The sequence below is a fragment of the Phyllobates terribilis genome, unplaced genomic scaffold (genome assembly GCF_046119375.1).
Source record: "Phyllobates terribilis strain yellow unplaced genomic scaffold, ASM4611937v1 Scaffold_322__1_contigs__length_2175068, whole genome shotgun sequence".
In the NCBI taxonomy this organism is placed as follows: domain Eukaryota; kingdom Metazoa; phylum Chordata; class Amphibia; order Anura; family Dendrobatidae; genus Phyllobates; species Phyllobates terribilis.
In genome coordinates this window covers 112,485-139,208 of record NW_027363082.1, presented here as the reverse complement: position 1 = coordinate 139,208, position 26,724 = coordinate 112,485, and the positions used below count along the sequence as shown (strand labels likewise).

Genomic DNA, 26,724 nt, shown 5'->3' with positions numbered 1-26,724 from the left:
CAAGAGGCTTGGAAGACAAGAGTCCTGAAAGGCAGAGGCTGGTTTCCTTGTGTGTGCAAAGAGATGCCAGTAGCCTTGGAAGGTAAGAGGGCTGGAGACCCCCATCTGGGAAGCCGTAAAGCCACAGCTGTGGCAGAACAAATCTGATGGAAACCGCTAGACCCGGCAAAAGGTAAAAGTGGTGCGTTATATGGACATTGATATAGTTACTTGGCTGAAGGCTGTAACTGGAGCCAAGTGGGCCTGTCTGCCACTTGAAAGGCTCTTGGATGTTATGTGTGTAAACATGCCAGTGAGCCACTGAGATGGACTGTGTGATAAGCAGTTATGAAGTGTAATAAACTGCTGGATTTCATGTTACTGGAAAACGTTGCATGTGTGCTTTAATTGACCCGGTGAAGCGAGGGTCCCCCAGCGTGATGACTAGCACTGCCTTACAATATATATATGTAAGTATGTGTAGACACTGGTTAGGCTACTACTGTAACGGCTTGAGTATATATGACACTGATCAATTATCATTATGGCCTCTGTCAGGTAATTACATAGATGATGCTCAGTGACAATAGTAAATGGCCCAGTAATACAATATGGGAGAAGAAAGATGACACTCACCATAAGGGTCTTGGTATTTTTGTTGGCTAAAAAATAGCAGCTGACCTGTTACAGGAGAGCGTGGGTGCATGCAGGTGCCGACCATTTCCTGTTATTGTGCTGCTTCGTTTGGTGTGACTAATAAGACAAATAAATATACCAAGATACTTCTTACTTCTGGTGAGCTCTGATTGTCTTCTCCCATATTGTATGAGCTCAGTCTAACCCCACCTGCACCCAGAGCTGTGGAGTCGGAGTCGTGATAAAATGGACCGACTCCGACTCCTAAAATATATAACAAATTGGGTGTAGTAGTTCAATGCAGTTTGTGGAGAATATTATTTCATAAGGATTTGGGAAAGTTATGAAATGTCCTATAAATGTCTGTCCTATTCTTGATCTAAGGGTCTAGACTTTTAGCTGAGATGAATCTGTGCTACAGTAAATTTATCTCTTAAACATGAGCCATGTATGAGGGTGTTGGAGTCAGAGTTGGAGTCGGTGTCATGGAAATTGAGGAGTCGGAGGTTTGGCTTACCGACTCCACAGCCCTGCCTGCACCACTGATTTACAGCTTTCTGTCTACACTGTGCATAGACAACGCTGACAGTGGAGAGGGACATGGTTAGCCTGAGCTCATGAATATTAAGGACTGCATAGCAGGAGCTGATCATTGAGAGGACTAGCAGAGCTGCAGCAGATAACACAATTGTAGCACCCCGAGGACTCGGCTGCTACAGGGGTATTGCACCTCGATCCAGAGGTGTGGTATTCCACTCCCGGGTAAGGATGGAGTGTGGAACTGGGCTCAGTTAGCTGCATGCACCACACTCACCCCATTTCCGGGGGACAGACCAACGGTACTCCCACCAGATAGATGTGCAGGTACGACAGCTTCTGTCCCCGGCTGGAGTGGGGAGGGGGGAGGAACATCCTAGTGGTGTAGGAGCAGATAGGGGAGGGACTCTGGGCATAGGTAGGAGCCCATTGGGTGCTTGTCACCTGGGCTCAGGTGTCAGAGGGAGTATATAAGGTGGGCACCATCTTAGGACAAGGTCTTTTTGGTCTGCTCTGTGCAGAGAGGAGCTCAGCCAGAGAGGGCTGACAGGGAGCTGTGGCTCAGTCTGGGCCCAGCTCCAGAGCCAGGCCTGGAGAGGAGGCCTGAAGCAGAGAGAGAGAGAAAGGAGAAGAAGGAGGAACAGAAACACCAGGAGAGGCCCAGAGATGCAAGAGAAGAGGGAACCCTGAGATCCCACGAGTTAACGGGTGAAGGGTTGGCAGAACAGGGTACCGGATCCCAAACTGGTGGAGGCCAATTATCCTCAGCCAGGAACCGGAGGTCGTGGACAAGTTTTGGCGCGACCCCTCGCCATATCCACCAGGAAGGCATACCACGTATAGGGTCAGGGAAGCCGGGAAAGGTTTCACCACCAGAAGGCTCGAGGGAGCTGGACAAAGGTGGATCCCTGGTGGGGACGGCCAGTAGGAAGGAAGAGAGGGGAGCTCAGGACCACGCTCTGGAACTGCCTGGGAGTTGGCCGAGTCCCGCACCTGGTGGACGCAGCACGGCTCGGGTGGTCACTCTTGGCCGAAGTGATCTGAATACCAACTGTGAGTAAAGCTGTGAAAACTGCAATGCACGTCTCTGAGCTTCCTTGTCACACCACTACCACTATCATCATTCCCTGCTTCACCAGCTGCCCTGAGGCTATACCTCTCCCGTTGGGGGTTATACCATCCACGCTGCACAACCACACCACCGGCCTCAGCGGTCTGCCCTGCAGCGGCGGCTTCATAGCTGCAATCAACGGGTGGCGTAGTCGAACTCTATAACATCTTAATGCCGAGCACTGCCTCTTAGTTTGACCACCCTGGGCACGGACCGGGTCACCGCCACGAGGACTACTACCCCTGTCAGATCCGGCTCCGGGTATCCCCCGCATGCGCAACGCAGCACAACATGGCCCAGGGGGCGCGTCACAATGATTTATCAAAACTACAGCAAGGAGCCCAGTAACATCACTGGATTCGGGGTCTCGGCCCCCACATCATGCTGCTCTCAGATGAGGTAGCATAAACCTGGTGACAGATTCCCTTTAGTAACATCAGACACGATCTTCCATCCAACAAGTCAATGGACCCGAATAATTCAGACTCAGGATTTCTGACTATGATGTTGGCCAGGAGAGTGTGTGAAAAGAGTCTCCTTCCTGCAGACGATCATGCCTTTCAGCTTTGGAAGATGAGCTGCTGCAGCAGAGAGTACAGATTGCTGCCATTGTTGCCCTACAACCGTCACAAGCCGCACAGTCTCGTAAGCCATTGTTTTTGTAATCCTTATAAATCACTTAATGGGTTAAACAGGTCAAGCTTTTGCTATGTATTTGGTATGATTTGATCTCGTTTTTGTTTCTCAGATACAGAATCAATGTGCTCATTTAGCTGCCCAGGTAATGCCCTCTCACCCCCATCTTCAGCTTCTCCACCACTTTCCGCACAGTTTTTGCAATTTACAACCCCAGTAGCTCCGCTGCCCCCTCCTCCTCCTCCTCCTCCTCCTCCTCCACCACCCCCAGTCCCATCTTCCCAACTAAAATCTGCACTTGATATTATAAGAGAACGTAAAGCTTCTCACAAATGCAGCCCGACGGAAAGTGAGGCTTCAGAGAAAGGCAGTGTGGATCAGCTCCCCAGTATGATGGATGTGTTAAAAGGCATGAATTCCATCAAGCTTCGGGCGGTCGAAAGGTCATTTTATAGATTTTCTTTAAATATATATTTTTTATTACAGACATGCGTGAAATAGAATGAAGGAGAAAACTGTAAAAAAAAAAAAAATCTGTCACTGAGCCTGCATCTTTCCCTGCACATGACTGCTGATCTCATGAGCTGTCATGTGCCTTTAACAGCCGCAGTCGGATCCGAGATCCACCCGCAGCTGTTAACCAGTTAAATACCGCTGTCAATCACTAGCAGTGGCATTTAATACACACCTGCCAGAAGCTCGTCACAAGACACACCCATAGGCGTCCCTGTCATGTGATTGCGGGGTGCCAATGTGTTGTCATGACAGCCGGGGGTCTGCAGAAGACCCCTGGCTGTCATTGTAGATCCCCTGTGGCCGGCATTCATAGGAGATTGTGATTTCTGCTATACATAGCAGTGCTGAAGCCCTGCTATGTGTAGCACAGGTAATCAGATGATTGCAGCTTCAAGTCTCCTAAGAGGACTATTGCTGCCAGTAAAAAGTAAAAAAAGTTTTAAAAAACATAAAGGTTTAAATCACGCCCTTTTGCCCTATTGAAAATAAAACCATTAAAAAAATATACGCATATTTGGTATCGCTGTATTCAGAAATCTCCGATCTATCAAAATATAAAGTAAATTAATCAGATCGGTAAACGGCGTAACGACAAAAAAAATCTAAACTCCAGAATTATGTTTTTCTTTTTTTGCCTCCGCAAACATAACAGGCGATCAAAACATTGTATCTACCTCAAAATTATATAAATAAAAACGTCCGCTGAGGGCGCAAAAAATAAGCCCTAACCTGGCCCTAGACCCGAAAAATGGAGATGCTACGGGTCTCGGAAAATGGCGACATAAGCGATTTTTTTTAATTTTTTTTTTACAAACTTCTGATTTTTTTTTTCACCACTCACATATAAAAGAACCAATACATGTTTGGTATCTATGAACTCGTACTGACCTGGGAATCATAATGGCTGGTCAGCTTTAGCATTTAGTGAACATGGTAAATAAAAAAAAAAAATTACAATTGTGGAAATGCACTTTTTTGCAATTTCACCGCACTTGGAATTTTTTTCCCGTTTTCCAGTACACGATATGGTAAAATAAATGATGTCAATCAAAAGAACAACTTGTCCCGCAAAAAAAAAAGGTACCGTACAGACCAAAAGTTTGGACACACCTTCTCATTTAAAGATTTTTCTGTATTTTCATGACTATGAAAATTGTACATTCACACTGAAGACATCAAAACTATGAATTAACACATGTGGAATTATATACTTAACAAAAAAGTGTGAAACAACTGAAAATATGTCTTATATTCTAGGTTTTTCAAAGTAGCCACCTTTTGCTTTGATAACTGCTTTGCACACTCTTGGCATTCTCTTGATGAGCTTCAAGAGGTAGTCACCGGAAATGGTCTTCCAACAATCTTGAAGGAATTCCCAGAGATGATTAGCACTTGTTGGCCCTTTTGCCTTCACTCTGCGGTCCAGCTCACCCCAAACCATCTTGATTGGGTTCAAGTCTGGTGACTGTGGAGGCCAGGTCATCTGGTGTAGCACCCCATCACTCTCCTTCTTGGTCAAATAGCCCTTACACAGCCTGGAGGTGTGTTTGGGTTCATCGTCATGTTGAAAAATAAATGATGGTCCAACTAAACGCAAACCAGATGGAATAGCATGCCGCTGTAAGATGCTGTGATAGCCATGCTTGTTCAGTATGCCTTCAATTTTGAATAAATCCCCAACAGTGTCACCAGCAAAGCACCCCCACACCATCACACCTCCTCATCCATGCTTCACGGTGGGAACCAGGCATGTAGAGTCCATTCTTTCACCTTTTCTGCGTCGCACAAAAACACGGTGGTTGGAACCAAAGATCTCAAATTTGGACTCATCAGACCAAAGCTCAGATTTCCACTGGTCTAATGTCCATTCCTTGTGTTCTTTAGCCCAAACAAGTCTCTTCTGCTTGTTGCCTGTCCTTAGCAGTGATTTCCTAGCAGCTATTTTACCATGAAGGCCTGCTGCCCAAAGTCTCCTCTTAACAGTTGTTGAAGAGAAGTGTCTGCTGCTAGAACTCTGTGTGGCATTGACCGGGTCTCTAATCTGAGCTGCTGTTAACCTGTGATTTCTGAGGCTGGTGACTCGGATAAACTTATCCTCAGAAGCAGAGGTGACTCTTGGTCTTCCTTTCCTGGGGAAGTCCTCATGCGAGCCAGTTTCTTTAAACCAGACAATGTGAACTGAGGTCTAAGATGGCAGACATACAAGAAACAGAGGCATGTTCACACTAGCAAAAAAGAAGCAAGACAAAAATATATCTCATACCCTACCATAATTATATATAAATGTAAAGCAAAATTGCATAATAAATATAGGGTACTTAGTGAACTATTTTTGATCAAAAAAAGTATACAAGCCGTCCCACCAGCGGCAAGGTGACCCTAAATTGGGACGGTACCTATACTGCCTATATTAAAAACCTTACTGTATATCAAAGTTGAAGTAATGCATATAAAAGGGTAGACAAATAGGACCGGGTCCCAACTCCAGACCACCTAGGCCCGTGGTAAGCTACATATATACCAATCAGCTCAACAAAGGGCATGCCACACCCTTAAATTGCACAGAATGCAAACAAGTCAAAAAACCAGACAATGTGAACTGAGGTCTAAGATGGCAGACATACAAGAAACAGAGGCATGTTCACACTAGCAAAAAAGAAGCAAGACAAAAATATATCTCATACCCTACCATAATTATATATAAATGTAAAGCAAAATTGCATAATAAATATAGGGTACTTAGTGAACTATTTTTGATCAAAAAAAGTATACAAGCCGTCCCACCAGCGGCAAGGTGACCCTAAATTGGGACGGTACCTATACTGCCTATATTAAAAACCTTACTGTATATCAAAGTTGAAGTAATGCATATAAAAGGGTAGACAAATAGGACCGGGTCCCAACTCCAGACCACCTAGGCCCGTGGTAAGCTACATATATACCAATCAGCTCAACAAAGGGCATGCCACACCCTTAAATTGCACAGAATGCAAACAAGTCAAAAAACCAGACAATGTGAACTGAGGTCTAAGATGGCAGACATACAAGAAACAGAGGCATGTTCACACTAGCAAAAAAGAAGCAAGACAAAAATATATCTCATACCCTACCATAATTATATATAAATGTAAAGCAAAATTGCATAATAAATATAGGGTACTTAGTGAACTATTTTTGATCAAAAAAAGTATACAAGCCGTCCCACCAGCGGCAAGGTGACCCTAAATTGGGACGGTACCTATACTGCCTATATTAAAAACCTTACTGTATATCAAAGTTGAAGTAATGCATATAAAAGGGTAGACAAATAGGACCGGGTCCCAACTCCAGACCACCTAGGCCCGTGGTAAGCTACATATATACCAATCAGCTCAACAAAGGGCATGCCACACCCTTAAATTGCACAGAATGCAAACAAGTCAAAAAACCAGACAATGTGAACTGAGGTCTAAGATGGCAGACATACAAGAAACAGAGGCATGTTCACACTAGCAAAAAAGAAGCAAGACAAAAATATATCTCATACCCTACCATAATTATATATAAATGTAAAGCAAAATTGCATAATAAATATAGGGTACTTAGTGAACTATTTTTGATCAAAAAAAGTATACAAGCCGTCCCACCAGCGGCAAGGTGACCCTAAATTGGGACGGTACCTATACTGCCTATATTAAAAACCTTACTGTATATCAAAGTTGAAGTAATGCATATAAAAGGGTAGACAAATAGGACCGGGTCCCAACTCCAGACCACCTAGGCCCGTGGTAAGCTACATATATACCAATCAGCTCAACAAAGGGCATGCCACACCCTTAAATTGCACAGAATGCAAACAAGTCAAAAAAACAGACAATGTGAACTGAGGTCTAAGATGGCAGACATACAAGAAACAGAGGCATGTTCACACTAGCAAAAAAGAAGCAAGACAAAAATATATCTCATACCCTACCATAATTATATATAAATGTAAAGCAAAATTGCATAATAAATATAGGGTACTTAGTGAACTATTTTTGATCAAAAAAAGTATACAAGCCGTCCCACCAGCGGCAAGGTGACCCTAAATTGGGACGGTACCTATACTGCCTATATTAAAAACCTTACTGTATATCAAAGTTGAAGTAATGCATATAAAAGGGTAGACAAATAGGACCGGGTCCCAACTCCAGACCACCTAGGCCCGTGGTAAGCTACATATATACCAATCAGCTCAACAAAGGGCATGCCACACCCTTAAATTGCACAGAATGCAAACAAGTCAAAAAACCAGACAATGTGAACTGAGGTCTAAGATGGCAGACATACAAGAAACAGAGGCATGTTCACACTAGCAAAAAAGAAGCAAGACAAAAATATATCTCATACCCTACCATAATTATATATAAATGTAAAGCAAAATTGCATAATAAATATAGGGTACTTAGTGAACTATTTTTGATCAAAAAAAGTATACAAGCCGTCCCACCAGCGGCAAGGTGACCCTAAATTGGGACGGTACCTATACTGCCTATATTAAAAACCTTACTGTATATCAAAGTTGAAGTAATGCATATAAAAGGGTAGACAAATAGGACCGGGTCCCAACTCCAGACCACCTAGGCCCGTGGTAAGCTACATATATACCAATCAGCTCAACAAAGGGCATGCCACACCCTTAAATTGCACAGAATGCAAACAAGTCAAAAAACCAGACAATGTGAACTGAGGTCTAAGATGGCAGACATACAAGAAACAGAGGCATGTTCACACTAGCAAAAAAGAAGCAAGACAAAAATATATCTCATACCCTACCATAATTATATATAAATGTAAAGCAAAATTGCATAATAAATATAGGGTACTTAGTGAACTATTTTTGATCAAAAAAAGTATACAAGCCGTCCCACCAGCGGCAAGGTGACCCTAAATTGGGACGGTACCTATACTGCCTATATTAAAAACCTTACTGTATATCAAAGTTGAAGTAATGCATATAAAAGGGTAGACAAATAGGACCGGGTCCCAACTCCAGACCACCTAGGCCCGTGGTAAGCTACATATATACCAATCAGCTCAACAAAGGGCATGCCACACCCTTAAATTGCACAGAATGCAAACAAGTCAAAAAACCAGACAATGTGAACTGAGGTCTAAGATGGCAGACATACAAGAAACAGAGGCATGTTCACACTAGCAAAAAAGAAGCAAGACAAAAATATATCTCATACCCTACCATAATTATATATAAATGTAAAGCAAAATTGCATAATAAATATAGGGTACTTAGTGAACTATTTTTGATCAAAAAAAGTATACAAGCCGTCCCACCAGCGGCAAGGTGACCCTAAATTGGGACGGTACCTATACTGCCTATATTAAAAACCTTACTGTATATCAAAGTTGAAGTAATGCATATAAAAGGGTAGACAAATAGGACCGGGTCCCAACTCCAGACCACCTAGGCCCGTGGTAAGCTACATATATACCAATCAGCTCAACAAAGGGCATGCCACACCCTTAAATTGCACAGAATGCAAACAAGTCAAAAAACCAGACAATGTGAACTGAGGTCTAAGATGGCAGACATACAAGAAACAGAGGCATGTTCACACTAGCAAAAAAGAAGCAAGACAAAAATATATCTCATACCCTACCATAATTATATATAAATGTAAAGCAAAATTGCATAATAAATATAGGGTACTTAGTGAACTATTTTTGATCAAAAAAAGTATACAAGCCGTCCCACCAGCGGCAAGGTGACCCTAAATTGGGACGGTACCTATACTGCCTATATTAAAAACCTTACTGTATATCAAAGTTGAAGTAATGCATATAAAAGGGTAGACAAATAGGACCGGGTCCCAACTCCAGACCACCTAGGCCCGTGGTAAGCTACATATATACCAATCAGCTCAACAAAGGGCATGCCACACCCTTAAATTGCACAGAATGCAAACAAGTCAAAAAACCAGACAATGTGAACTGAGGTCTAAGATGGCAGACATACAAGAAACAGAGGCATGTTCACACTAGCAAAAAAGAAGCAAGACAAAAATATATCTCATACCCTACCATAATTATATATAAATGTAAAGCAAAATTGCATAATAAATATAGGGTACTTAGTGAACTATTTTTGATCAAAAAAAGTATACAAGCCGTCCCACCAGCGGCAAGGTGACCCTAAATTGGGACGGTACCTATACTGCCTATATTAAAAACCTTACTGTATATCAAAGTTGAAGTAATGCATATAAAAGGGTAGACAAATAGGACCGGGTCCCAACTCCAGACCACCTAGGCCCGTGGTAAGCTACATATATACCAATCAGCTCAACAAAGGGCATGCCACACCCTTAAATTGCACAGAATGCAAACAAGTCAAAAAACCAGACAATGTGAACTGAGGTCTAAGATGGCAGACATACAAGAAACAGAGGCATGTTCACACTAGCAAAAAAGAAGCAAGACAAAAATATATCTCATACCCTACCATAATTATATATAAATGTAAAGCAAAATTGCATAATAAATATAGGGTACTTAGTGAACTATTTTTGATCAAAAAAAGTATACAAGCCGTCCCACCAGCGGCAAGGTGACCCTAAATTGGGACGGTACCTATACTGCCTATATTAAAAACCTTACTGTATATCAAAGTTGAAGTAATGCATATAAAAGGGTAGACAAATAGGACCGGGTCCCAACTCCAGACCACCTAGGCCCGTGGTAAGCTACATATATACCAATCAGCTCAACAAAGGGCATGCCACACCCTTAAATTGCACAGAATGCAAACAAGTCAAAAAACCAGACAATGTGAACTGAGGTCTAAGATGGCAGACATACAAGAAACAGAGGCATGTTCACATTAGCAAAAAAGAACCTTGCGGCAAGGTTTTTAATATAGGCAGTATAGGTACCGTCCCAATTTAGGGTCACCTTGCCGCTGGTGGGACGGCTTGTATACTTTTTTTGATCAAAAATAGTTCACTAAGTACCCTATATTTATTATGCAATTTTGCTTTACATTTATATATAATTATGGTAGGGTATGAGATATATTTTTGTCTTGCTTCTTTTTTGCTAGTGTGAACATGCCTCTGTTTCTTGTATGTCTGCCATCTTAGACCTCAGTTCACATTGTCTGGTTTTTTGACTTGTTTGCATTCTGTGCAATTTAAGGGTGTGGCATGCCCTTTGTTGAGCTGATTGGTATATATGTAGCTTACCACGGGCCTAGGTGGTCTGGAGTTGGGACCCGGTCCTATTTGTCTACCCTTTTATATGCATTACTTCAACTTTGATATACAGTAAAGTTTTTAATATAGGCAGTATAGGTACCGTCCCAATTTAGGGTCACCTTGCCGCTGGTGGGACGGCTTGTATACTTTTTTTGATCAAAAATAGTTCACTAAGTACCCTATATTTATTATGCAATTTTGCTTTACATTTATATATAATTATGGTAGGGTATGAGATATATTTTTGTCTTGCTTCTTTTTTGCTAGTGTGAACATGCCTCTGTTTCTTGTATGTCTGCCATCTTAGACCTCAGTTCACATTGTCTGGTTTTTTGACTTGTTTGCATTCTGTGCAATTTAAGGGTGTGGCATGCCCTTTGTTGAGCTGATTGGTATATATGTAGCTTACCACGGGCCTAGGTGGTCTGGAGTTGGGACCCGGTCCTATTTGTCTACCCTTTTATATGCATTACTTCAACTTTGATATACAGTAAGGTTTTTAATATAGGCAGTATAGGTACCGTCCCAATTTAGGGTCACCTTGCCGCTGGTGGGACGGCTTGTATACTTTTTTTGATCAAAAATAGTTCACTAAGTACCCTATATTTATTATGCAATTTTGCTTTACATTTATATATAATTATGGTAGGGTATGAGATATATTTTTGTCTTGCTTCTTTTTTGCTAGTGTGAACATGCCTCTGTTTCTTGTATGTCTGCCATCTTAGACCTCAGTTCACATTGTCTGGTTTTTTGACTTGTTTGCATTCTGTGCAATTTAAGGGTGTGGCATGCCCTTTGTTGAGCTGATTGGTATATATGTAGCTTACCACGGGCCTAGGTGGTCTGGAGTTGGGACCCGGTCCTATTTGTCTACCCTTTTATATGCATTACTTCAACTTTGATATACAGTAAGGTTTTTAATATAGGCAGTATAGGTACCGTCCCAATTTAGGGTCACCTTGCCGCTGGTGGGACGGCTTGTATACTTTTTTTGATCAAAAATAGTTCACTAAGTACCCTATATTTATTATGCAATTTTGCTTTACATTTATATATAATTATGGTAGGGTATGAGATATATTTTTGTCTTGCTTCTTTTTTGCTAGTGTGAACATGCCTCTGTTTCTTGTATGTCTGCCATCTTAGACCTCAGTTCACATTGTCTGGTTTTTTGACTTGTTTGCATTCTGTGCAATTTAAGGGTGTGGCATGCCCTTTGTTGAGCTGATTGGTATATATGTAGCTTACCGCGGGCCTAGGTGGTCTGGAGTTGGGACCCGGTCCTATTTGTCTACCCTTTTAGATGCATTACTTCAACTTTGATATACAGTAAGGTTTTTAATATAGGCAGTATAGGTACCGTCCCAATTTAGGGTCACCTTGCCGCTGGTGGGACGGCTTGTATACTTTTTTTGATCAAAAATAGTTCACTAAGTACCCTATATTTATTATGCAATTTTGCTTTACATTTATATATAATTATGGTAGGGTATGAGATATATTTTTGTCTTGCTTCTTTTTTGCTAGTGTGAACATGCCTCTGTTTCTTGTATGTCTGCCATCTTAGACCTCAGTTCACATTGTCTGGTTTTTTGACTTGTTTGCATTCTGTGCAATTTAAGGGTGTGGCATGCCCTTTGTTGAGCTGATTGGTATATATGTAGCTTACCACGGGCCTAGGTGGTCTGGAGTTGGGACCCGGTCCTATTTGTCTACCCTTTTATATGCATTACTTCAACTTTGATATACAGTAAGGTTTTTAATATAGGCAGTATAGGTACCGTCCCAATTTAGGGTCACCTTGCCGCTGGTGCGACGGCTTGTATACTTTTTTTGATCAAAAATAGTTCACTAAGTACCCTATATTTATTATGCAATTTTGCTTTACATTTATATATAATTATGGTAGGGTATGAGATATATTTTTGTCTTGCTTCTTTTTTGCTAGTGTGAACATGCCTCTGTTTCTTGTATGTCTGCCATCTTAGACCTCAGTTCACATTGTCTGGTTTTTTGACTTGTTTGCATTCTGTGCAATTTAAGGGTGTGGCATGCCCTTTGTTGAGCTGATTGGTATATATGTAGCTTACCACAGGCCTAGGTGGTCTGGAGTTGGGACCCGGTCCTATTTGTCTACCCTTTTATATGCATTACTTCAACTTTGATATACAGTAAGGTTTTTAATATAGGCAGTATAGGTACCGTCCCAATTTAGGGTCACCTTGCCGCTGGTGGGACGGCTTGTATACTTTTTTTGATCAAAAATAGTTCACTAAGTACCCTATATTTATTATGCAATTTTGCTTTACATTTATATATAATTATGGTAGGGTATGAGATATATTTTTGTCTTGCTTCTTTTTTGCGAGCCAGTTTCTTTGTAGCGATTGATGGTTTTTGCAACTGCACTTGGGGACACTTTCAAAGTTTGCCCAATTTTTCGGACTGACTGACCTTCATTTCTTAAAGTAATGATGGCCACTCGTTTTTCTTTACTTAGCTGCTTTTTTCTTGCCATAATAAAAATTCTAACAGTCTATTCAGTAGGACTATCAGCTATGTATCCACCAGACTTCTTCACAACACAACTGATGGTCCCAACCCCATTTATAAGGCAAGAAATCCCACTGATTAAACCTGACAGGGCACACCTGTGAAGTGAAAACCATTGACGGTGACTACCTCTTGAAGCTCATCAAGAGAATGCCAAGAGTTTGCAGAGCAGTCATCAAAGCAAAAGGTGGCTACTTTGAAGAACCTAGAATATAAGACATATTTTCAGTTGGTTCACACTTTTTTGTTAGGTATATAATTTCACATGTGTTAATTCATAGTTTTGATGCCTTCAGTGTGAATGTACAATTTTCATAGTCATGAAAAAACAGAAAAATCTTTAAATGAGAAGGTGTGTCAATCTTTTGGTCTGTACTGTATATTGACAAAAAATAAAAAACTTGGCTCTGGGAATAAGAGTAGAAAAAAATGAAAGGGCAAAAACAGAAAATTGCAAGGTCATGAATGGGGTTAACAATGCTGTACCCTTCTCTGGAAGTCCCACATATAATGAATGTAGCAGTGGCGTGAATGCTTGAGAAGGCTCAAATATAATGTGTCTCTTCCAAGCCCCATTCATGGTGGGGGTCTTCCATGCGGACCTCCTGCGATCAGCAGGCTTATCCTGTGGATATGACTAGCCCAGGGGAATGGGGATGACTCGGTACCCGGGCCTTTAGCCTGGCCTTTAGGGATGTCACGGTGGTCGGCTCCCGGGCCCGTACTCTGGGCCTCTCTTTTAAAAGGGTTGGTGTTGTAAAAGAAAGAGTTTGTGACGCCACCTGTGGCTTCTGGTGAGGATCACCAGTGCTGCGCAGTCCACTGAGGCAGGTGATAAGGCAGCTTGATGGTATAGCTCCCCACAGGTAGAGCTGGGCCTCAGGGCAGTATAGGAACGGGGATGCAGGACAAAGAGACTCCGCCGGGCCAGATCAAGAACAGGGATGGACACAATAGTCACTTCAGTACCTTTTACTGGTGGAATTTCAGGCACTCCCAGGAGCACTGTAGGGTGAAGGTTGTATGTCCAGATCCTCCCCAATGAGCAGGTTTTGGGCCTCCTGGTTCTGGCTTCTGCGTAGTAAGTTTCTGACCTGCCTGGAGCTAGGCCTAACTTTGTCTCTGTCCTGCGCTGGCTGACCTTGTGGTAGGGCCTTCTCTTGGAGAGCACGCTCACGACCTACGGGGCCTATGTGTCTCCTGGCTCTGGTACGTATCAGCACTTTAGCGATCCTGGGACCTGTAGTTCTCCAGGGATTCCAGTTTATCTTACTGGGTCGTGGAGATCCCGGCAAGCTTCGGACCCGGGGTCCGGTAACTACTTCTTCTTCGGGGTGAGCTAGTTAAGCTCCTCTGCCCCCTATGAACTAACTCTCTACTCTTCGCCTTCGGCCTACTCGGACCCTCAATAGGCTACTCACACTAACGGCAGCGTGCCGCGTTTCACCGATCTTATGGCGCCGACACACCTACAGCTCACCTCACTGAGCTACACGTGAGTCTAGAACGTGCTCCACTGCAGACTGACCTCTCTCAGGCTTTTGCACTGCAGGAACTCTCACAACAGGTTTGCTTTCTGTCGTCTCCAGTCTAGACTAACTGCTGCCTGGCTCCACCTTCCCTTATATATCTCCCTAAGGAGCTCCCTCTGGTGGTCTGAGGTGGAAGTTGGAGATGTGTGAATGGTTATGGGGGCCTCTTGTGGAGGAATCCTTCAGTACACCCTCCTGGGTCTGTGATACCAAGCACAGCTGGGCTTCACATTCCCCCCTAGTTAAACTCAGCACTCCCGGGCTGAAGTACATTTTATAACAACAGTAACAATAGGAAACATAAGCAATACTAGAACACTCTTCCCTTTATGGGAGGCACGGATCTTAAACGTTGCAGAAACAATACAAATACAGAGTGTCCTCAGAATCCAAGTCTCCTATGGTGAGGTTCCCATACAGGATGTCCATCTCACAAGGTAGAGTACTTTGGTAGTTTTGAGGGACCTGTCCTAAACCCTCTACGCAGGCCCTGGGGTGGCTGCAGGGCATGAAGATCCGAGTTGGACCTCCAAAAGAGCCACTCCAGATAGGTTTTCCTTCTGAGGTCACCTGAAAGGGGCACTCCAGGGAGCGCAATTATATACAATAAGAGTTTTTGGGCTGCACACAGTCCTCAGCCATGCAGTTCATTATGCAAATAAAGAATTAATAGGAAAAAGCACAAATTGATAAGCATGCATGAAAACAAACAGTTACGCAATACATTACAATTTAATACTCAATACCCCAGGGGTAACTATCTACATTCTCTGAAATTTTGCTACTTTACTCAGTGTACCTAGCAGGAGGTTTACCTCTTGTGCTGCGTACTGATCTGCATAGTGTTGTGGTTAGTGGAGTGTCAGTATCTGTATCCTCAGTTACCCTACCAGTTTTACATGTAACCATGTTGTAAAATTGCCTTAACCTCTCTCTTGGACTGGCAAGTCTACCATTGGCTGGGCCCTCTTGCTCCGCTCCTGCCGGGGATCCTTCATCTGGGGATACTTCTTGAGCTGGCTCTTCTGCAGCACTTACAGGTTCAACTTGCTGTGGAGGGTTTTCTGGCTGTTCATAGAATTGGAGTACTGGAATGATTACTGCACCTCCTATTTGAGGCCAATCCGCTGGGAAGTCTCCAAGGTCAGTGTGTATCACTGTTTCTTTAGGTTCTTCCTGGGTTGTGAAAGACACTTCTTCCTGAGTCTTTAGTAGATGTAGACACAACTTCAGGTGGTCCCTAGATATTGTCGCAGTTGTTCTTCCTCCATCTTTGCTGATCAAACACGTCTTCCTGTTGTCAAACCTTGAATTCAACACAGTGTAGGGTTCTCTCTCCCACTGGTCATCAAGCTTGTGTTTCCTCCGCTTCCTTTTCAATACCACTTCTCCTGGTGTGAAGGGTTCTGCTGGTGCACTTCTGTTGTATTGTGCCTCTTGTTTATCCCTCACCCGAGTGAGACTGTCTTCGACACAGGCTTGGACTCTCCTGTACTGCTCCTGTCTGGTCGTGTCCCAGTCCTCAGTGGTCACATCAGCTTCAGGTTCTACCACACCAAGCTTCAGGTCCATGGGCAACTTCCCTGGTCTTGCACGCATGAGATATGCCGGAGTGCAATTGGTGGAACTTACTGGTATGTGATTATACAGATCCACTAGGTCAGGTAGTAGGTCTGGCCACTGGCTTCTCTCTTCTAGTGGTATGGTCTTCAGTAGATCGATGATGATGTTATTCATCTTTTCACAGAGACCGTTAGTTTGGGGGTGGTACGGTGTAGTCCTGATCTTTTTATACCCGTACAGATGGCAGAACTCTTTGAACAATTCAGCCTCAAAGGCCGTGCCTTGGTCAGTCAGTACCTGTCCAGGCTATCCATGGGACCTGCAGAAGTACGCTTGGAACGTCTTAGCTGCTGTCTCTGCTGTCAGGTCTTTGATAGGGGAGACCACCAGGACCCTGGAGTAGTGATCCACCATGGTCAGGGCATAGGAGTATCCTGACCGACTGGGTGACAACTTGACATGGTCCAGGGCCACGATCTCCAGAGGGCGAGTCGTCTTGATGGGTTGCAGGGGTGCCTTCTGGCTGCTGTAGTCTTTTCTTCTGAGGCTACAGGGTCCACAGTCTCTGCACCACCTCTCAATGAAGCTGCGCATCCCCACCCAGTAGAATCGACACTTCAACAGGGTCTCTAGCTTTTTCTAGCCAAAGTGCCCCGCCTGATCGTGGTAGGTCTCCAACACCATCTGGATGTCCGTCTTGGGGACCACTATCTGCCACACCATCTCGAGGGTTTTGGGATTGACGTACCTCCGGCACAACTTCTCACGGTAGATAAACAGCCGGCTTCTCTCATTCCACAGCTGCTTTGCTTGGAGAGCCGCATCCTTCTCCAGGGAGGAACCTTCTTGGGTTATCAGCTCCTTGATACGGCTGACAACCGGGTCGCTGTCCTGGGTCTCTTTCCAGCTGTGGTGAGGCAAGGGGTTTAACGTCTTACCGCGTTGCTTCCTGGAGGCTCGTAGCTCGTGGGCCATCCCATTCCGGTGGAAGGCAGGTAGTTCAACCTCTTCCAGGTCATCCACTTCTTCTTCTGTGTCTGACTGGTGAGGCATCCTGGACAGGGCATCGGCGTTGGCGTTCTTGCGGCCCGCCCGGTACTTTATGGTGAATTGGTAGTTTGACAGCCGAGCCATCCATCGCTATTCCATGGCTCCCAGCTTGGCTGTTTGAAGATGAGTTAAGGGGGTATTGTCAGTGTAGGCAGTAAACTTGCTGGAGGCTAGGTAGTGCTTGAACTTTTCTGTGATGGCCCAGACCAAGGCCAGGAACTCCAACTTGAAGCTGCTATAGTTCTCTGGGTTCCTCTCGGTCGGGCGGAGCTTCCTGCTTGCATACGCGATGACTTTCTCCTGGCCATTCTGCTTCTGACTTAAGACAGTGCCCAGGCCTTCATTGCTGGCATTTGTATACAGCAGGAATGTTTGGCTGTAGTCAGCGTAGGCTAGGATCTCATCACCTGTCAGGATCTCCTTCATCTCTTGAAATGATTCAGCCTGTTCTTTACCCCAGTGGAATGGAGGGTTTTTGCTTTTGGGGGACTGCCCTACCAGGAGGTCTTGCAGAGGAGCTGCCTTCTTAGTGTAGTCCTTTACAAACCTCCGGTAGTATCCGACTAGTCCCAAGAACTGACGCACCTCCTTGAGGTTCTTCGGCTCCGGCCACTTCTGGATGGCAGTAACTTTCTCCGGGTCTGGTGCTACCCCTTCCGGACTGACAATGTGCCCCAGGTACTGTACCTTTCTCTTGAGCAGGTGGCACTTTGAGGGCTTCAACTTCATCCCGTACCGGGACAGTGACTCAAATACCTCTGCCAGGTGTTTCAGGTGGTCCTCGTACGTTCTGGAGTACACAATTACGTCATCCAGGTAAAGTAACACAGTCTCGAAGATGCGGTGTCCCAGGCAGCACTCCATCAGTCTCTGGAACGTTCCGGGGGCATTTTAGAGTCAAAACGGCATGCTGTTGAACTCGCAGAGTCCCATCGGGGTGGTGAAGGCCGTCTTCTCCCAATTCTCCTCAGCCACAGCGACCTGCCAGTAACCACTAGTGAGGTCAAGGGTAGAAAAGTAATTTGCAGACTTTAAGGCAGTTAGGGACTCTTCTATGCGTGGTAAAGGGTATGCATCTTTATGTGTAATGCGATTTACTTGACGGTAATCTACACACATTCTCATGCTCCCATCCTTTTTCCTAACCAGCACTAGGGGAGCCGCCCAGGGACTACAACTATCCCTAATTACTCCCGCCTTCCTCATGTCATGCAGCATTTCTTTTGCCTTCTGGTAGTGAGCTGGGGGTATAGGCCTATAACGTTCTTTAATTGGGGAATGGTTGCCTGTGGAGATATGATGTTGAACCCCCTTAACCCTCCCAAAGTCAAGTGGATGTTTACTGAACACCTGCGAGTATTCTTGAACCACCCGGTGTACACCCTGTTTTTGATGGGCAGGAGTGGTGTCTGTCCCAACATGGAGCTGTTGACACCAATCCTCCACCTGGGTTGCAGGGTCATTATCTTCCACTTCTTCTGGTGAAGTTAAGGACTCCGCCACATGGATACAGTTGTTGTTGACAGCATGTAGTTTAGCAACAGTGGCATAACGTGGCAGTTTGACCTCATCTTCCCCTAGGTTAAGAAGACGGACAGGCACCCTCCCATTACGTACATCTACCACCCCCCTGGCGGTTAAGAGCGTGGGTCTGTGCTCAGAGCAAAGGGGTTCTACTACCGCCTGGTAGCTCTGTCCTCTAAGACCTATGGCAGCTCTACACCAGATGAGCATTTCACTCATTGGGGGAACAACAATGGGTATAGGGTCTGTTACCCTCACGTTACCGATTTCACCATCTGTTAATTGTACTTGCTGTTGATACATCAAGACGCGGATTTCTCTCTGCAGCGCCCTCCTCTGTCTCGGTCTGGCAGTGTCAGCGATCTCTTGGAGCAAGAACACAACCTCTCCCAAACAGTTACCAACAACATTAGTGCCTAGTACCATATATGGGTTGCTGTCATCAGGGTTAGTCTCCACTACAATAAGTCCCTGGTCCTTCAGCTCCACTCTCCCCACCTTACAGTCACATTCTTAACCCCGAGTAGGTTAAGGGGGAGTCCATTTGATGCATATACAGACAAATTTGGAGCTGGCGGACGCAGATCGTCCATGGACCAGTACCTCTTGTAGAGGACTTCAGGTATGATGGTTACCTGAGATCCTGTGTCCAGCAGGGCATGCATCGGGATCCCGTCCAATACAATGGACAGGAAAGGTCTTCCTCCGACGAACCTGTTGTACCAGTCTGATGGACCTGGTGAGTCTACTCCTGGGTGGCGGCCTTCGGACCCAGGGTTTTCTCGTTTAAGGGACAATTCAGGGCGATGTGTCCTGTCTTATGGCATCGGTAACAGATCGGTTCCCTTGGTGGACGGCGTTGGTCACTGGTCCTCGGCGAGGGTGGTGTTGGCCTCCTCCTCCTCCGCATCCAGGGGACATCCTCAGGGCTATCAGCTAGCAGGATCTTCCCTCCTCCCTCAGGCTCCGTCCGCAGCTGCAGGGCACTCAGCACGGTGGTCAGGGTTTTACTCAACTGACGCACCTCTGAGCGCAGACTGTCCAGGTCTTTAGGGGACGTTGTTGGAACCTTAGCTTCAGCAGTCACTGGAGAAAAGGTGGGCGTTGCAGGCTCTGGGGTTGCCCCACCCTGGTAACATTGGATGGCATTTGTCTCCAGGGGCTGTAGTCCTTTTATAGCCATGTCCTTTAGATTGTCAAAGGTGGCATCTGGATGATCCAGGGACCACCAACGCACAGTCCTGCTCTCCTCTGGAGACTTCAGTCCCCGGACAAACTGTTCCTTCAGCATTTTGTTCTCATTCTCAAAGCTGGTCGGACTAACCTGGTTCAGAGCCCGCAGGGCCCCTTGAAGATGCCAGGCGTAGTCACGAACATAGTCCTCTGGTTGTTGGGAGCAGCTGTAGAACCTCATCCGGAGGTCCGCCTCAGCAAGGTCCTCAAAGACAGTATGTAGTTTTTGGAATATTGCGGACACTATCCCCGGTCTGCGGCCGACCATGTTTCCACTTCCCGCTCCGCAGCACCGGTCAGCTGTCCTAATACAACGGCAGCTCTTTGTTTGCCGGTCATAGAGTACATGTCCAAAATACCACATATCTTCCGCTTAAATCCAGACAGGGTATCTGGTTTGCCGTTGTACTGGCGGAGCCACTTTTCTCCAGGAATGTACGGTAAAGTCATAGGAATAACAGGTGTTACAGGCGCTGCTGGTGGAGCGGCGGCTTCGGCCTGCCCATTATCGGGGACGTTGACCGGTAGGTCGGCGTTCTGCTGTTCGACGGACATCTTAGCGCCCCCCTAGTTAACCGTGGCCTACCTTCTGGTTTTTCTTCCGGTAGGCCGCAGCTCCGCAGGTGACGGTTGTCTTCAGGACCTTGCGTCGCTTGCATCCTACGTCAGAGCGTTCAGCGACGCTCCGTACAGGACCTGGCGCTTCCTGATTTGACATCAAGGCGTGGGGTGTGTCCGGGACTTCGTGCTCTTTTGCAGGTACGCCCCTTATTTTCCCGCGGTTACGCCCTTCTTCTCGCTCAACGGCCCAACAATGGCGGCTATCTTCACCACAACTTTTCGTACACAGTTCAAAATAAAGGCGCACAGTACCCGGTGGCAACGGGCAAAACACGGTGTCGTTGCAGTGGGCACGTGATCCTGTTTGCGACGCCAGGAAAGAGATGACTAGCCCAGGGGAATGGGGATGACTCGGTACCCGGGCCTTTAGGGATGTCGCGGTGGTCGGCTCCCGGGCCCGTACTCTGAGCCTCTCTTTTAAAAGGGTTGGTCTTGTAAAAGAAAGAGTTCGTGACGCCACCTGTGGCTTCTGGTGAGGATCACCAGCGCTGCGCAGTCCACTGAGGCTGGTGATAAGGCAGCTTGATGGTATAGCTCCCCACAGGTAGAGCTGGGCCTCAGGGCAGTATAGGAACGGGGATGCAGGACAAAGAGACTCCGCCGGGCCAGATCAAGAAGAGGGACGGACACAATAGTCACTTCAGTACCTTTTACTGGTGGAATTTCAGGCACTCCCCGGAGCACTGTAGGGTGAAGGGTGTATGTCCGGATCCTCCCCAATGAGCAGGTTTTGGGCCTCCTGGTTCTGGCTTCTGCGTAGTAAGTTTCTGACCTGCCTGGAGCTAGGCCTAACTTTGTCTCTGTCCTGCGCTGGCTGACCTTGTGGTAGGGCCTTCTCTTGGAGTGCACGCTCCCAACCTACGGGGCCTATGTGTCTCCTGGCTCTGGTACATATCAGCACTTTAGCGCTCCTGGGACCTGTAGTTCTCCAGGGATTCCAGTTTATCTTACTGGGTCGTGGAGATCCTGGCAAGCTTCGGACCCGGTGTCCGGTAACTACTTCTTCTTCGGGGTGAGCTAGTTAAGCTCCTCTGCCCCCTATGAACTAACTCTCTACTCTTCGCCTTCGGCCTACTCGGACCCTCAATAGGCTACTCACACTAACGGCAGCGTGCCGCGTTTCACCGATCTTATGGCGCCGGCACACCTAAAGCTCACCTCACTGAGCTACACGTGAGTCTAGAACGTGCTCCACTGCAGACTGACCTCTCTCAGGCTTTTGCACTGCAGGAACTCTCACAACAGGTTTGCTTTCTGTCGTCTCCAGTCTAGACTAACTGCTGCCTGGCTCCACCTTCCCTTATATATCTCCCTAAGGAGCTCCCTCTGGTGGTCTGAGGTGGAAGGTGGAGATGTGTGAATGGTTATGGGGGCCTCTTGTGGAGGAATCCTTCAATACACCCTCCTGGGTCTGTGATACCAAGCACAGCTGGGCTTCACAGATAGGTGATAACTTGCAAAGTTAAAATTAACTTATGCAAACATGATTTCAATAATTATATTAGGTTTAACATTTCAGAGTAGTCTGTCCCTAATCATAAATATGCTGTATTAGCCCCACTAATAGGATCTTAGACAAGTCTTTTCAGAAAATGGATAGCAGGTGATTGATTCATTTTTTTAGAAAAAGTCTGTAAAAAAAAATCTTATTAGACATAGCAGCAATGAACGAAAAGTGGTTTGTATGAAGAGCTAAGTTATAGCCTGTCAGCCCGTCTGTTACAGAATGGCAGTGATGTTTATTTTCACTGCTTTTTCACTTTAGATCCCCTGGTGGGAAACCCTCAACCAGGAAAGACAAGAAGAGATGTTCACTTAATGAACCCACAGACCCTGCAGCCATTATAGCCAAAGCCTTGAAGCAGAAGTTTGCGCACAGAAATGGTGATGACGCTGTCAATAAAGAAAATAGATCTCATGAGGAGTCTCCGTTCTCCAGTCCTGAAGCCCCAATGGTACTGTTTGTAAATCTTACATGACTGACCAACCAAAAATCAGGCTTATGAAAGATCGTGAATGGAAGGTTTGTTGCTGGATCTTTAAACGGTTTATCCAGGACTATTTTATCTTTTTACTATAAGCCTAAAAACTAACAGGCAGGTTGTTACTAACAGTGGCAACTACCTGCCTGTTGTATCCGGTGCCGGCTCGGAGAGGTCACCGACCACTGTCGCCGGCGATTCAGCTGCTCCAAGTCAACAGAGCAGCTCTTCTTCTTCCAGGCTGCTCTGTTGATGGGGCGTGGCTACCGACGTTAGGCAACTTGTGAGTCGGCTGCCAATCAGCATGACGTCAGCAGTCACGATCCATCAAGAGACCAGAGCAGAAGAGAAGCCGCTGCTCTGTAGACATGATATTAGCAGAAGCCGCTGAATTGCTGTGACCGCTCTGTGTCAGCAGAGATCTGTGCAGGGCACAACAGACTGGTAGTTAGCAACTACCTACCTGTTAGTTCTTAGGTCAATAGTTAAAAAAATGTAATAGTCCTAGATAACCCCTTTTAACATTATATACTTGGCAGCAATTATCTATCGTGTGACGTGGCCATAAGACTAAGTCAACTGTATAACATGGTCCTTGACTGTATAACATGGTCTATTACTGACCAGTGATAAGAAAGTATAAAAGCACGGACAACCCCATTTATTTGAAATATGGTTCCTAATGTTGGCGGCACTAGCTACAGATATAGACCCTAATTGCTCTATAGGGGTTGTCCATCAATAAAGACAATTTTTTTAAATACTTAAATGCATGCATTTTTAGCTAAAAATAATTTTTTGGAATTGGATTTGATTAAAAATTTTGCACCGTTTGCCTTTTGTAGTCTCTATCTTGCACTGTCTAAGAATCCATCAGTGAGCTTATTATAACAGTTCAATAGGAGAGAACTGTTATAACAAGAGAAGGAGAGTACCTTTTTTTATGTCTTTTTCTGACATCATCTCAGCTGGTTTAAGACCACTGACCACATCAAAGTTGAATGTGCAGGGAAACAAATAGTCTGTAAAAGCCAAATGGTGCAATATATTTAATGAAACCAAAATGCACAAAATATATCTTTAAGTCCACAAAGATGCAACATGCACCAATTGGCAGAACGGGGAATTTTTATCCCCAATGGAGAACTTTTATCCCTGTTACAAAATATGTGCCGCAGGTCAGATGCATGACCGCTGGGAGTCTACCGGAAAAAGCCGAGCAGCTACCTAGGGAATGAATGGAGCAGCTGTCAAGCATGTGCCTTTGCTGAAGCATTCGTCATCGAAACCAATTTTTTACACTGTTGATACTACATAGTAAAAAAAACATAGTTCTTATAGATGCTATATAACCCTTTTAAGGCAACCCACATACTCTAAAATCTAGACCTTTCGGCTGCGTGCCCACGATGCGTCTTTCATGCGTTTCCACTGCGGAATTTCCGCAGTGGAAACTCATTAAAAACGCTTGGTAATCTGCACCACATGGTCCTCAATGGCATTCCGCAATGTCAATGCACATGCTGCGGATTATTCCGCAGCGTTTCTGCGGCGCTCAAAAATCCGCAGCATGTTCATTAATTTTGCGGAAGCGCAGCGGAATTGCCGCCATTGACTTGCATTGAGACGCATATAATCCGTGTCTATACGTTTGTACATGTGGATTATATGCGTTTCTATGTGCGGATGGTACCCAGTTCTGGAGGAGAGAAGACTCTCATCCAGACCTGGGTACCATTGTACCTGTGAAAAAAAGAATAAAATAATAAATAAAGTTTATATTTACCTTCTCGCGGGCCGGCCGGCAGCGCTTATCTTCCAGGACCTGAGATGACGTCGCGATCATGTGACCGCAGGCTGTCTCGCGATATGCCGGCAACCCGGAAGGACCGCGACAACACACGCGGCAGCACATGCGGCAGGGGATCGGTAAGTATAGCTTTATTTTTTACAGTCACACTATATAAATCCATGCTGTTTGCATGGATTTATATAGTGTGACCTAGTTGTCAAGCACTTTCCAAGTGATGCTATCGGGGCTCGGTTAGCTGCATGCATCACACACACCCCATTTCCGAGGGACAGCTCAACGGTGCTCCCATTAGTACAGTAATGCAGGCACGACAAATCATGTCCCTGGCTGGAGTGGGGAGGGGGAAGCACACCCAGTGATGTAGGAGCAGGGGGGGATGGTTTCTGGGCATAGGTAGGAGCCCATTGGTTGGAAGTCACCTGGGCTCATACACAGAGAGGGAGGTATATAAGGTGTCTTCATCTTAGTCGAGTAGAGTCAGTTCAGTCAGGAGGAGAAGAGAAAAGGAGTTCAACCAGGAGGGCTGACAGGGAGCTGTGGCTCAGTCTGGGCCCAGCTCCACGAGGCAGGCCTAGAGTGAAGGCCAGAGCCAGAAGAAAGGACAGAAACAGAAAGGAACAGAAAGGAAAGTAAGAAGGAACAGAACACCAAGAGAGGCCCAGAGACACGAAGGCAGAAGGAAACCTAAGGACCCAGGAGATTACAGGTGACGGGTTGGCAGAACAGGGTACCGGATCCCAAGTTGGTGGAGGCGACTAATCCTTAACCAAGAACCGGTGGTCGCAATCATTTAGTGGTGCGACCCCTTACTACACCTACTAGAAAGGCACACCACATAGGGTCAGGGAAGTGGGTACCCAGCCCTCCCAGGAGAAGATCAGAGGCAGCTGGACAAAAGTAGTGTCATTGGTGGGGCACGGCTGACGAAAGGATAGAAGGGAGTCCTGTGCCACACTCTGGAATTACCTGGGGGTTGACCGAGCCCCCTGCCTGGTGGAAGCAGCACGGCTCGGGCGGTCCTACCTGTGCACAAGTGAACTGGATGAGAACTGTGAGTAAAAAGCTTGAACTGCAACGCCTTGTCTCTGTGCTTTCTCACCGTATGCAGCACTACTGGTACTGGGACGCCCGTGCACCATAACCCCCACCGTCTACTACACTGCCCTGGGGCTTCACTCTTCCCGTCGGGAGTCACACTACCTCAGCTGCATACACCATCAGCCCCAGCGGTCTGCCTTGCAGCGGCGGTTCGCACTGACCGCAATCCACGGGTGGCGTAGTCGGACATTATCCCATAAAAGCCCCCACAAAAGACCGCCATTGGCCTGACCACACTGAGCCACGGGCCCGGGTCACCGCCACGGAGACTACAACCCCCAGAAGCCCGGTTCCGGGTGTCCCTCGGCCCAGGGGGCGAGTCAAATGCACGATCTGCATGCATTTTTTCTGGCAAGGGAGATGCAGAAACGCTGCAGAAATTTTCTGCTTCATTTCTGCATCGTGGGCACATACCCTTATTGGGTAGAAGTGTTTTAACTAATTGAATCGTTGACTGATCCTTCACGATTTTCCCAGTGTATATATGAATGTATATCTGGTTCTAACTTTTCCTATGTTCTTCACTTGTAGTTTGGGCGCCACCTGCTTAAGCCTATTGGGAAAAGAACACAGAAGGAAATTACAAGAAAGCAAGTTCATGTCTGAGTTGATGTTCATACCCCTGATGAAGCCATAATCACTTGGCGTAACGCGTAGGTTATTTATATCCTTCCTTTTTCTTTGAGCAGCTTTATTCTTGGCTAGTGTTGAGCGATACCTTCCGATATCGGGAAATATCGGATCGGATTGGATCGGACCGATACCGAAAAAGTATCGGATATCGCCGATTCCGATACCGGAAACCAATGCAAGTCAATGGGACAGAAATATCGGAATGAAAATAAACCCTTTCTTTCCTTGTAGGTTAATTCTACATGAAGGAAAACAACTAAGAATAATGTAGAATGTATTGGGGGAGGTGGGGGAGACAATAAAGGCATAGAGGTTTAGCCCTATCAAATGGAATAGCAGGAATTAATTTTTTTTTTTAAGACGTTCTGAGTTACGGAAATATTGACTATGTTAAGTATTTTTATATTTTGTCAGATATTTATGTTTCACTACTTCCATGCTCTTCACCTTCTTTTTTACTTCTCCCACACTTTCT

At 45.6% G+C, this 26,724-nt stretch overlaps 1 protein-coding gene across 1 annotated transcript; it reads left to right on the top strand.

Annotated features, from left to right (window-relative positions):
- The first annotated feature begins 523 nt into the window (after positions 1–523).
- Positions 524–26,222, top strand: LOC141221146 (mitochondrial fission regulator 2-like). The gene is made up of 5 exons (XM_073666495.1): positions 524–537; positions 2,811–2,908; positions 3,012–3,342; positions 22,489–22,678; positions 26,148–26,222. Exons 1-5 carry the CDS (start codon positions 524–526, stop codon positions 26,220–26,222), a joined length of 708 nt encoding a protein of 235 aa, XP_073522596.1.
- Positions 26,223–26,724: the final 502 nt, after the last annotated feature.